At 28.0% G+C, this 11,418-nt stretch overlaps 1 protein-coding gene across 1 annotated transcript; it reads left to right on the plus strand.

Moving 5' to 3' along the window:
- The first annotated feature begins 683 nt into the window (after positions 1–683).
- On the plus strand, positions 684–3,905 carry LOC111309512 (F-box protein At2g39490-like). Its single transcript, XM_022908548.2, has 4 exons — positions 684–1,899; positions 1,975–2,803; positions 2,897–3,055; positions 3,576–3,905. The coding sequence occupies exons 1-4, from the start codon at positions 1,811–1,813 to the stop codon at positions 3,903–3,905; spliced, it is 1,407 nt and encodes a 468-aa protein (XP_022764283.1). The 5' UTR covers positions 684–1,810.
- The last annotated feature ends 7,513 nt before the right edge of the window (positions 3,906–11,418 follow it).

Consider the following 11,418-nt stretch of genomic DNA (forward strand, 5'->3'; position numbering starts at 1 on the left):
TATGCAGGTTCAGTAACTGATAGAAGATCTACCTCAGGCTACTGCACTTTTTTAGGTGGTAATCTTGTGACTTGGAGGAGTAAAAAACAGAATGTGGTGGCAAGATCAAGTGCTGAAGCAGAGTTCAGAGCAATGGCTCAAGGAATTTGTGAACTACTATGGTTAAAGATTATCCTAGAAGACTTGAAGATCAAGTGGGATAGACCAATGAGACTCTACTGTGATAACAAGTCTGCAATAAGCATTGCACACAATCCTGTGCAACATGACAAAACAAAACACATTGAAGTAGACCGACATTTCATAAAGGAGAAACTAGACAGTGGGTTGATTTGTACACCTTATGTATCAACCAAGGGTCAACTTGCAGATGTGTTGACTAAAGGTCTCAGCAGTGCAACATTTCAAGAAATTATTTCTAAGCTGGGAATGAAAAACACCTATTCACCAGCTTGAGGGGGAGTGTGGGAAAACACTTATTTACAGCTGGTTGTAATCTTGTAATCTGTATATTTATATTTGTATCTCTAGAATTAAGTATTTGTATCTTTAGAATTAAGGAAGATTTAGTTTCCTAGTTTAACCCCTAGTTAGTTGTATATAAACCTAAGATTCTTGTATAATTGTAGATAAGCAGTTTTTCAATATACATTCAGTTTTCACGGTTTAAATATTCCTTTGCCAAGAAGAATTGAAGAAAGCAAAATTCAGATTTGTATCTTTGAACTCATGAAGACATGGTTTCTGTTTCTGTTGGATAATTGAGTTTGTCCAGGAAAATGTCATGATTTTTCGACATTTCAGCTTGAAAGTTCATATCCCTAACCTTCTCTTATGATTGTTGATTGAAAAAACAAATGCCGAAAAATATCAGCAGGACTTGATTGAAAGACAGGCACAATTCTGGCATGAAAATTTACCAAAACAAACATGTCATGAAAGCTAAAGATTAAAGTTTCAACCATTATGTATACTTTTTTTTTTTTTTTTTGGTTTATAGACATCATTCAACTTTTGTAATGTCAGCAGCAGAATTGGTTCAATTGTCTTTTCAAATAAGAGCTTGCTTTTATTTCTCACTTGACATGGAGTAATTCTTTTTGTGCATATATGTGGCATACAGAGAGCTAGCTGACCTAATCAAATAATTTTCCTCTATTCATCAATTACTTTTCCCTTCTTCCTAATATATATATCCCTAAGGAAAAACAGATCATAGGTCTTTTGTGAACATATACACAATTCCCACAGTGGATACTGGAGAGTTCTCTGACACTTTCTTAATAAGACAATTTTGGTCCTAATTTTATGTTTTAGAATCTGCTAGAAACAATACTTTATACTTATATTACTGATCTATTTCTTAGTGCCAAACTTACAATCTTCGTAGTTATAGGGAATGATGTGAGCTTGGTTTTATCGACCAAAGTCCAAGTGTTTTTGGACTTGTATTTGTTTGTAAATTTAGTTGTTGGAGGTTTCTCAATTTTGTTAGATTCTGAATCTTTCCTCATCAAGAATGAACTGATCTAAGCACCAGTGCTTTGAGATTGTCCCCTCCTGCCTCCCCATCGCTTTCCAAATGGTTGAAAATAGAGAAATAAGGTGTGTAAAAGTGGGAAAGGGAGCATTTTATTACTAAAGAAATCAAGCTTGTCCTTGCTGCCAAAGGTGGATATGGCTGTTTTGAGCAGAAAAAACAGCATGGAAGAAGACAATTAATTAGATAATGGTTAATGGACCTTATATTATATATAAACATTAAAACATTGTACTTTCAAGTTTCAAAGACCTCTTTAGAAAGTTTAAAATGGGAAGCAAGGACTGGAGCAAAAAGAAGAATCAGCAAGAGGAATTTTATCCAGACAACAATTCAACAAATATTGAAGACACTATGAAGTAAGAACTGTTAACTGGTTTTATTTGAAATTTATTAGTACTGTTACAATCTGATCAATCTGAAATCTTGAACAGGACTTTGGGCATTAATGAACAAATCAAGGATGATATTATCAGTTGTTTACCAGATGATATCCTCAGCCGGATCATTTCCTTTCTCCCTTTTGATTCTGCCATCCGAACCAGTTTACTTTCAACTCGATGGGAAAACCTATGGAAAAAGGCCTTTTTGGCTAGAGATGGGACCATAGAAGATGTTGTTCATGTTGTTACAAGCTTTCTCAATGTTTTTCACCAACTTCGGAAATCAGATAAAAACTGGGAGTTTCAGTTTAGCTATGGCGAAGGCCATATCGTCTCAGTTGCTGTAGATCCCAATAATAATACCCTCCATCTCGATTTCTCTTCTGGTAAACCAGAATTTCCCACGGAGTTTGGCATTGCATTTTCACTAGATCACAAAATCCGTACCCATGAGCCATTTCCCTATACATTCAAAGCAAAAAGTCTTCATCTAACGTCACTCGGCAAACTTTCATGTGTGGCAGCGTCAGATATAGCATTAAATTGTCCATTTCTTGCAAGCGTGACAATCACCAAATGCAATGGATTAGAAATTGTAGATTTTGCTCTTCATTGTTCAAGTCTTCGAAGTTTAAGCGTCTTGGATTGTCCACAATTGAAAAAGCTCTTCATCGGTGGTGATTCCTTTCTTTGGTCTTTTCGATTTCGGGGATTACTCCCATGTTTTAACCGTTTCGTTTTCAACTTGGTCATTGCACATGATGCCATGCTTGATTTCAGACAAGGCCCTGGCGACATCGACATCAAGACTTTTGATTTTACCATATTCCGAAGCATAGAATACGTGAAATCGCTTACAATTTGTAGATGGTTTTTCGAGGTATATACAAATGTTCCAGTAACTTGTTCGTTCTCAAAGTCTAAACACATTAGTCATCGTTAATTCATCAGTATCTTTCCTATGATTTTGCAGACAGTAATATGCAGAAAGCTGCAAATTTCGGGTGAGAATTTATTGTTCGGCTCATTAACAGATTTGTGGTGGATTGAATATTCAGAGGCAAGATACAACAGTGATGCTCTAATTTCTTTCCTAAAATTCTGTCCACGTTTGGAGAGACTTTATGTAACAGTAAGTAACTAAGGGTACTTCTTTCATTTATTAATTTTTTTCTTATGTATAACCTTTGCTATAATTTCATGCTGGAAATGAACCTGAATTTGAAAATCCGTCTAAAAAGTCCGAACCGAATTTAACTAGAAAAGTAAAAAATCTAACCTAAAGAAAATTTGAATCCAAAATGACTCAAACCAAAAATTCTTGAACTCAAAGAACCTAAAATGATATAAACTTGAAAATTTTGAATCCCAACCTGCACTCGAAAATCACATTGAAGTAGTTATATCTTAAATAAAATCTAAAAGTTATCTAATTAGCTCGAATCTGAACTTAATCTGAACTCAAAAGATCCCAAACTTAAAAATGCTCGGAATGAATTAACCTAAAATCTCGAAACCAAAATACTTGAACTTGACATGACCCAAACTGAAATGCTCAAAGCCACCTCTACTACAATTTGCACAACTTTAGATCTTTGCATTCATTTTGATATACACTCTTAAAATCATAATCTGGTGAGAAAATTTTGTAGATTGATCCTAGCAGCTATGGCGTGAGCGGTAGATATTGGTATCCAGAGAAAGTTCCATGGACTTTAAGTAGAAAAAATCTCAAGGTGGTCAAATTAGAAGGATTAGCAAATGAAGAAGAGGAGATCTTAGTTGCAATGAAGTTGAAAGAGTTATTTTCAGTTGAACCATTGATTATAGCAAAGTCAAGTCGGACTTGCTTGCGGCGTCTAGTGAAAGTACCCAACAAGAAGATGAAGAAGAAGAAGGAAGGGAAGTTACCATACAAGTTCAAACAAGGAGTTGAAAATCTTCATGAAGTATGCCCTAATCATGTTCATATGGATTTGTAAGAGTAATAAATTTCAGCTTGTGCTTAAATTTTCTTTGTAAAAAAAAAAAGGATAAAATCAGTTTCTCAATGAATTTGAAAGTAACCAAATAATGTTACTATGTATGTTAATTTGTTATGGGATAGTACCAAATTATGAAAGAAATTCAATTTATGACTAATAATTATAGAATTCATTTTCTATACACAGTCCGAATTATTTTTAAACTCTACAAGTTGTGCTAGAATATTTTCACATGTTTAGTTACTTTTTATATAAATTTATTATTATTTTTAAATATATCTTTATAGATCCTACTAATAAAATTTTTGAATTCGATATCGATGAATAACATAATTTTTCATAATTACATGAAAAGCTAAATCATATATTCTTATCTATTTTACCAAAGAATGACAAACATGTATACCAAATATATCTTCTCCATAGGAATCATCCTTCCACTATGTGCTTAAGAATATGACTCCTTTCTTACCTATCTCGTCTCTCATTTATATTTATATTTATATACATTACCTCTTAGTTTTGCTGTAAATTGGGCAATGTCTCAATCATAAACCAAATTCATGGGTCAAGACACATGGGCTGGGAAATTTTAAACTCAATAAACTGACTAAGCCCTCACTAATAAAGGAAAATAATGTAAAATTTGGCCCAAAACTATCATAACTACAAACCAAGCTTTTCTAAAATTAGGGGAGACTTACAAGTTATAACTATGTGGATTAATTTCAAATGGAAAATTTTAAATTTGAACTCTCCTTAGTGTGCATTGACATGTTGAGATGAAATTATTGTAGAAGTTAAAATTATAAGGTGGATTTTAATCAGGTTGGAGTTTGATCCCAAACATTTACATCCTCTTTTATAATTCTTTTTTACTTTGGCCTCTTTTATATATATAAAAATTAAAAAAAAAAAAACATAAAAGTTAAACCCTAATTAGATGTCTTTTAAAAATTCAACAACAATTTTTTTGTTAATATTTTGGGTATATGTTAACTAGTTTGCTTCAGTTAATGTGTTTTAGTCTCTAATGAATTGAAATTAATTAATATGCAAATTTTGTCCTTAAATTATCTCTCTTGCTCTATTTTATATATATATATATATATATATATTTGGTACAAAGAATAATCAAAGCCTAAGGGATAGAAGAAGGGAAATTGTTAGTGATGGAATCCAACTTTAACTTTACAAGAATCCACTTTGTAAGAAAAGGGTGACAAGTTATTTGGATTAAGCTCTAGGTTTAGAAATTACAAACCATTAAAGGGATATCATATATATTATTATATTATATCATATATAAATACATGATAAGATTTGTCATATAGACATTTATATGGATAACTCTTTAGATGACATATAGGATAGTTTTTTTAAATAGTATAATTTTTTTAATTACAAATTGGATAATTTTGATATTATTCAAATATCAAAATTATTCAAATTATAATTAAAAATTAAATTAATTTAGAGATATGGTTTTTTAAAATTAAAATTTTGAAATATGAATTTTATCCGAATAATTTTAATTTTTACCAAATAACCTTATTTTATAAATGATTTAATTATTAAAACCTTTCAATATGTTTTAAAATTATAAAGATAAAATTTATCTAAATCTTTCAAAAACTTATTATATATTTTTTATCTTAATTTGTATCAAATAAAAATTATCTTTTCAAAAATTTAGGTGAAATATTAAAAATTCAAATAATTTTTTATATTAAATCTCTAAATAATAGGACATATATCCATCTCAATTATGATTATCAATTTTATAATTAAAAAAAAAGGTAAGAAATTTGATTTTATTTTTATCACTTATTATATCCTTTTAATTTTTTTAATAATTTGAAAATTATTTATTCAATTTTAAATGTAATCCAAGAGTTATTCTACTAATTCAAGAATATAAATGTAATGTATTATATCATTTTTTTTATTTTTGATTTGTAACTTTTTTGAATTTTATTACTATTGCAATTTATTTTTTTGATTTGCATCTTTATTTTTTCAAGATATATTATATTATTATTGCAAATTTGTTCTTATGAAAATTAATATTTTTTCAATTTATTATTTTTTTTCACACATTTTCCAACATCTTTTCATATTTTGTATAACAATTTAAATAAAATTACAAAAGTGAAAGTATGCTTATACTTTTTTGTTATTTAATTCATCATTCCATAATATATATATATATATATATTGTTATTTTAGGAAAGATATGTAATTTAATTTTATTTGATATAAATTTTAGATGCATAAATATTATTGCAAATAAAGATTGTATAAAGTTAACACATATCATTTTCTTCTTACTTTTTTTATAAAAAAATTATTTTTAATGACAAGTTAATAGATATAAATTTTGAAATTTTGAATATAATTTTTAAAAAGTACTAATTTATGTTTATGTACACATTAAATAAATAAAATTATTCTGGGTCACAATTTAGCTTTCTTCTGTTTTATTATCTTCCCATTTTCTTTATGAGAAAATACAGTAATTTATTTATAAAAACATGAAATTTATCAAATACGATCATTATAAAACAACTCAATTATTTTATATATATATTATTTATACATAAATAATTCAACTAATTTAATTTTAGAAGAATATAAAAATTTAAATGATTGATAAGACCCCAAGAAAAATTATCCAAACAAAAATATTGGCCGTCGATTTTGTGAACCCAGTCAATTGAAAAGTTTCCCAACAACCTGCCATCCGAGGCAAAAAACAATGGCCAGGAACAAAAGGCCAGTCCAATTCCATTGTATTTTCGACCGGTCCAACTCATTTCCTATATATAAATATATATATATATATATAAATATATTTATTACTTGTTTTATTTTTACATGTAAATTTTTTTATGTGAAACTAAATTGAAAATTCTCTATTTAATAATATATATATATTTTTATCTAAGCAGCAGGCCAATTATTTTTTTCTATGCAAAAAAGAACCCAACAGATTTGAAGCTTTCAAAGTGATTACCCTCTCAAGAAATGAGCAATTCTTTCTTCACAAATAACAAACATTTTGTTGCTTTTAGACTTGGATATCATTTGTCTAATCTGGTTTCTTTAGTTTTACGTGAATTTTCCTTTATGTACCTAAAAAAAGAATTTGTGATTTTAATATTGTTGGTTTTTATACTAAAAAAATAGATTTAATAATTTTAGATAAAATATAGAAACGATAAAAAATATATATGAAAAGTCATATGATTTAAAATTGATAAAAATTTTATGCAGGTTTAACAAAAAAGTGTATTTAATATTTGACAAATTGATAGAAATTGTGATATAATAATTTTTATGTTTTGTATATGTCACACCCCATGATCGAGATATAATAAAACCATATTAGTTTGAAATAAAATCTCAAAATAATATGAAATCTAATCCATAATCATTGAAAAATCTTTAAATAAAATAAAATTTTCAATAAGTTTTGATATCTGTAAAATAACTAAATAATAAGTCTCCAAATCGTCAATGTTGAGTATTGCAACTAAAAGAAACAATATTTTATAAAATTTTATTCTCTAAGTAGTTCTTCAATGCTCAAATTCTTTTAGCTTTTCATGAGACTAATCATATTTATCATTTATATTATCTGTAAAAGAAAAAAAATTAAGAATGAGCAAACCATAGCTCAGCAAGTATAAGCTCACACAATCAAACATTATTTTCATATGTACTATATAGATTATTCCAAAAACATTCATCAATCATAATATCAAAAATAATTCAAAGATCAACATTTTGTCAAATATTTTGTAGATCATAAATCAATATCAAAACATGTCACCAAATCATGGATCAATTTATAAAAATCATCATAAATCATTATTATCATTTATTTCTCGTTAACTACGGTCACTATTATAACTCGTGACATTAGCCGTATCAATAATTTCATTTTCTTGATCATTGCTAATTATTATAACTTGTTAGCCAGAGTCTTACGCTAATTACTATAATCCATTAACAAAGCCGTATGATCATGTCTATGCTAACTACTATAACTCGTTAGCCAAGGCTATATGATCCTATATATGCTAACTATTATAACCCGTTAACCAGAGTTGTAGAACTAATTCTGGTGTCAATGATTTCATTTCATATGGATGTAAAAATATAGCTATCATAAAATCATTCCTTAAACATAAATAATTTTCTTATTTTATTTATAAGCGTGATCTATTGTTTATATGTTTAATCCTATTTTCATATATCGAAAATAATGAAATAAAACATTTACTAATTTTAAAACATACATATATACATAGATTCAAAAACAAACAAAATGTGTGGGATTCTACTTATCTCCTTCCGATTCCACCACTTAATTTTTCCCCTAAATAATTAATGGCCTATTAAAAATAATTTCAACATAACAATAATTAATCAATCCATTTTGAGACCAATTATACAAAAAATAATTAGGTTAAACAAAGATTAACTCAACTAATTAATACTGACAGCCTAAGCTTCTTTCACTAAAACAGTCATATCTTAAGATATACAATTTGAAATTAAGATCCTTTTAATGCGTTAGAAACTAAACTTGATAAGCTTTCTAATCATATGTGGCCCATCTTATGATTCCTTGTAGATTAATTATTATAGTTATTATAGTTTTTGCAATCCATGTCATATATTGCTACCAGATAACATGTATACCTTCTAATAAAAATTACTTATTTATTCATAGAAGACTCAAAATTCAGTTCTGCTTATTTTGTTGGAAAGTAGACTTAGTGAGCTTTTAAACATATATGGGTCAATACACAATTCCTTGTATAAAAATTAAGAGGAATTTCGTAATTCCTCCCTGCTGCCTCTACAAAGCAACATACATATCTTTAAGTAAAAATTAAATTACTTTTCATAGCAAACTTGGAATTGACTTTTGTTTATTTCATTGGAAAGTAAATTCAACAAGCTTTCTAATGATGTATAATAATCATAGCAGTATTTAATCTCTTAATATAAAATATTATCTTAATCTATCACTACAAATACTAGGGTTTATATGAAACAGAAAATTTTCTTTCTAATGCCATAAAATTTCTGTTTCCTATTTTTACAGTAATCAAAACACATTACTAAATTTTCTTACCATTTTATTAGGCCTTAATTAAAGTCTAAATAATTTGCCCAAACTAATCTTGAAGAAGGATAATGGATTTCCTAAAATTTTAAGGTTTTTCAATTTTATGTTAAACCTTAAGACTTAACAATCAATATTATTTCTCTAAAATTCAAAGAAATTATTTACTTACCTCTAACAGATAATTCTCCTTGCAGATTTTGTTTCTTACCCTTCAGTTGAAATTCTTCAATTTGTTTTTTATGTATACTAAAGAAATGAGAAATAAGCCTTTTTTTTTCGATCAATTTTTTGCCACACAAATGGTAAATGCTAACCCTATTAAAAGTTGGGTTATTTATCAATAGATCATATGCATTTCTCATTCTTTATTAAAGAATCTCTTTACTTATAAAAATACTTAAAAAAGTCTTTTTTTTATAGGTATTACATTCTCCTCAACTTATCAAAAGTTTAGTCCTCAAAACTTGATGTAACTTCATTTTTGAATAACTGAGAATGTTGTTTCTTCATATCATTTTCCATTTCCTAAGTTGTTTCTCTTGGTGTATGATTGCTCTATTGAACTTTTATAAAGGAAATAGTTCTATGCCTCAAGACCTACTATTTCCAATCAACTATTCGAATAAGATATTCCAAGTAAGTTAAATCCTCTTAAACTTCTAAAGCTTTATACTCCATCACATGACTTAGGTCAGAAATATATTTTCTCAATATGGACACATAAAACACATTGTGCACACCAAATAGCTAAGATAGCAAGGCTATCTTATAGGTAACTTCTCCCACCTTATCGAGAATTTCAAATTGTCCTATATAATGTAGGCTTAACTTTCCTCGTTTCCCAAATCGCATAACACCTTTTGTAGATGATACGTTTAAAACGATATAGTCCCCTTATTGAAATTTCAGCTCCCTTCTCTTTTTATCTACCCAACTCTTTTAATGATCTTGTGCTACTTTAAGTCTCTTTATAATCATCTTGATTTTTTTCATAGTCAGTTACACCTTTTTTGGCCTAAAAAATTTTCTCTCCCCAACATCATCCTAATATAAAAGGGATCTACATTTTCTATCATACAAGGCTGTAGACACCCAATTTAGTCCAGGCCCGGATCAATTGGGCCTGGTCCAAATGGGTAAGCCCAATTTTTGTTTTTATGTTGTATTTTATATTTTATCATTATTATTATTATTTTATATTTTATATATATTTTCCTTTGTATCTTATGTATTTGTTATTTATTTATTATTACTATTTATTAATATATATCTTTATTTTTATTTTTATTTTTTTTCTTTTTTTTCTATTAATATTCATATATATATTTTTATTTATCTATTATTATTGTTAATTTATCTGTTAATTTTTTGGTTTATCTGATTATCTTCATTTAATTATATATTAATATTTTTTATTTAATTTTAATTTTTTTGATTTTTTTCGGTTGAAAATTGGATTGGTTTTGGAGGAATCTCACTGTGAATTGGGATTCAATCAGAGTCCATATTGGATTCAATGATTGAATTTCAATCTGAAGAGGAGTTGAGATTGATCAGAAAGTCTTCTGATCAATCCGTATGAAAGGACCCTCGGATCAAAGAAAAAAACACAGAGAAAAGAGTTATTAGCTGAGAGGAAAGAACACACAGAAGGTTTAAAAGCTGAGAAAATGTTTAGAGGCGTGAGGATAGCTCTAAGAATCAGTAGGAATTTTTTATGAATTTTTGTAAATTTTTAGAAAATTTCCAGATTTCAATTGAATTTTTTGATGAAGATTGAATTTTTCGGCATCTATTCCGATCAAGTTTGAAGTTTTCAGCCAACTTCTTAGTTTCCGACAATATTTCCAAAAATCGATCAGTTTTTCGGTGAACTTCCGACGAAAAACCCAGATTTTGATAAAAATTTTTAGAATCCGATGAATATTCAACTGGAGTTCTTCGGATTCTAAAGAGAATGGAGAGAAAAAAGAAGGGAAGAGGGAGAAGAGAAGAAGGATTCTGCTAAAAAAATGAAGGAATCAGCTTTATATACCTTCCCTAAACGATGTCATTTTTGTGTTAAGTAACCTAGAGGATCCACGCGTTTTGTCAAGATCTGACCCCACCCAAGCACCGACCCACTTTCGACCTGCATGCAACCCGCGTCTCAAACCATTAGTCGAGCCGAGCCGAGCCGTTCCCAGGTTTTTTTTTCATTATTTATTTATTTATTTATTGTTATTATTATTATATTAGAATTGTTTAATATTTTTATTTTTATTTTTATTTTTATTTATTTTCAATTTTGCTTTGTCTATTTTATTTTTTTATTTTATTTTTTTTTAAAATTAAAAAAAAAAATTTTTGAGGAAAAGTTGAAAGTAT

The sequence above is a fragment of the Durio zibethinus genome, chromosome 19 (assembly GCF_047325235.1).
Source record: "Durio zibethinus cultivar Kanyao isolate XHJ-2024 chromosome 19, ASM4732523v1, whole genome shotgun sequence".
In the NCBI taxonomy this organism is placed as follows: Eukaryota; Viridiplantae; Streptophyta; class Magnoliopsida; order Malvales; family Malvaceae; genus Durio; species Durio zibethinus.

What these genes read in the sequence shown, in the direction of transcription:
- LOC111309512 (XM_022908548.2), top strand. Translation starts at nt 1,811, where the DNA reads ATGGGAAGCAAGGACTGGAGCAAAAAGAAGAATCAGCAAGAGGAATTT. An exon ending in AATATTGAAGACACTATGAA is followed by an intron (nt 1,900 to 1,974) that starts GTAAGAACTGTT and finishes AATCTTGAACAG; the next exon opens with GACTTTGGGCATTAATGAAC. An exon ending in TGGAGAGACTTTATGTAACA is followed by an intron (nt 3,056 to 3,575) that starts GTAAGTAACTAA and finishes AAAATTTTGTAG; the next exon opens with ATTGATCCTAGCAGCTATGG.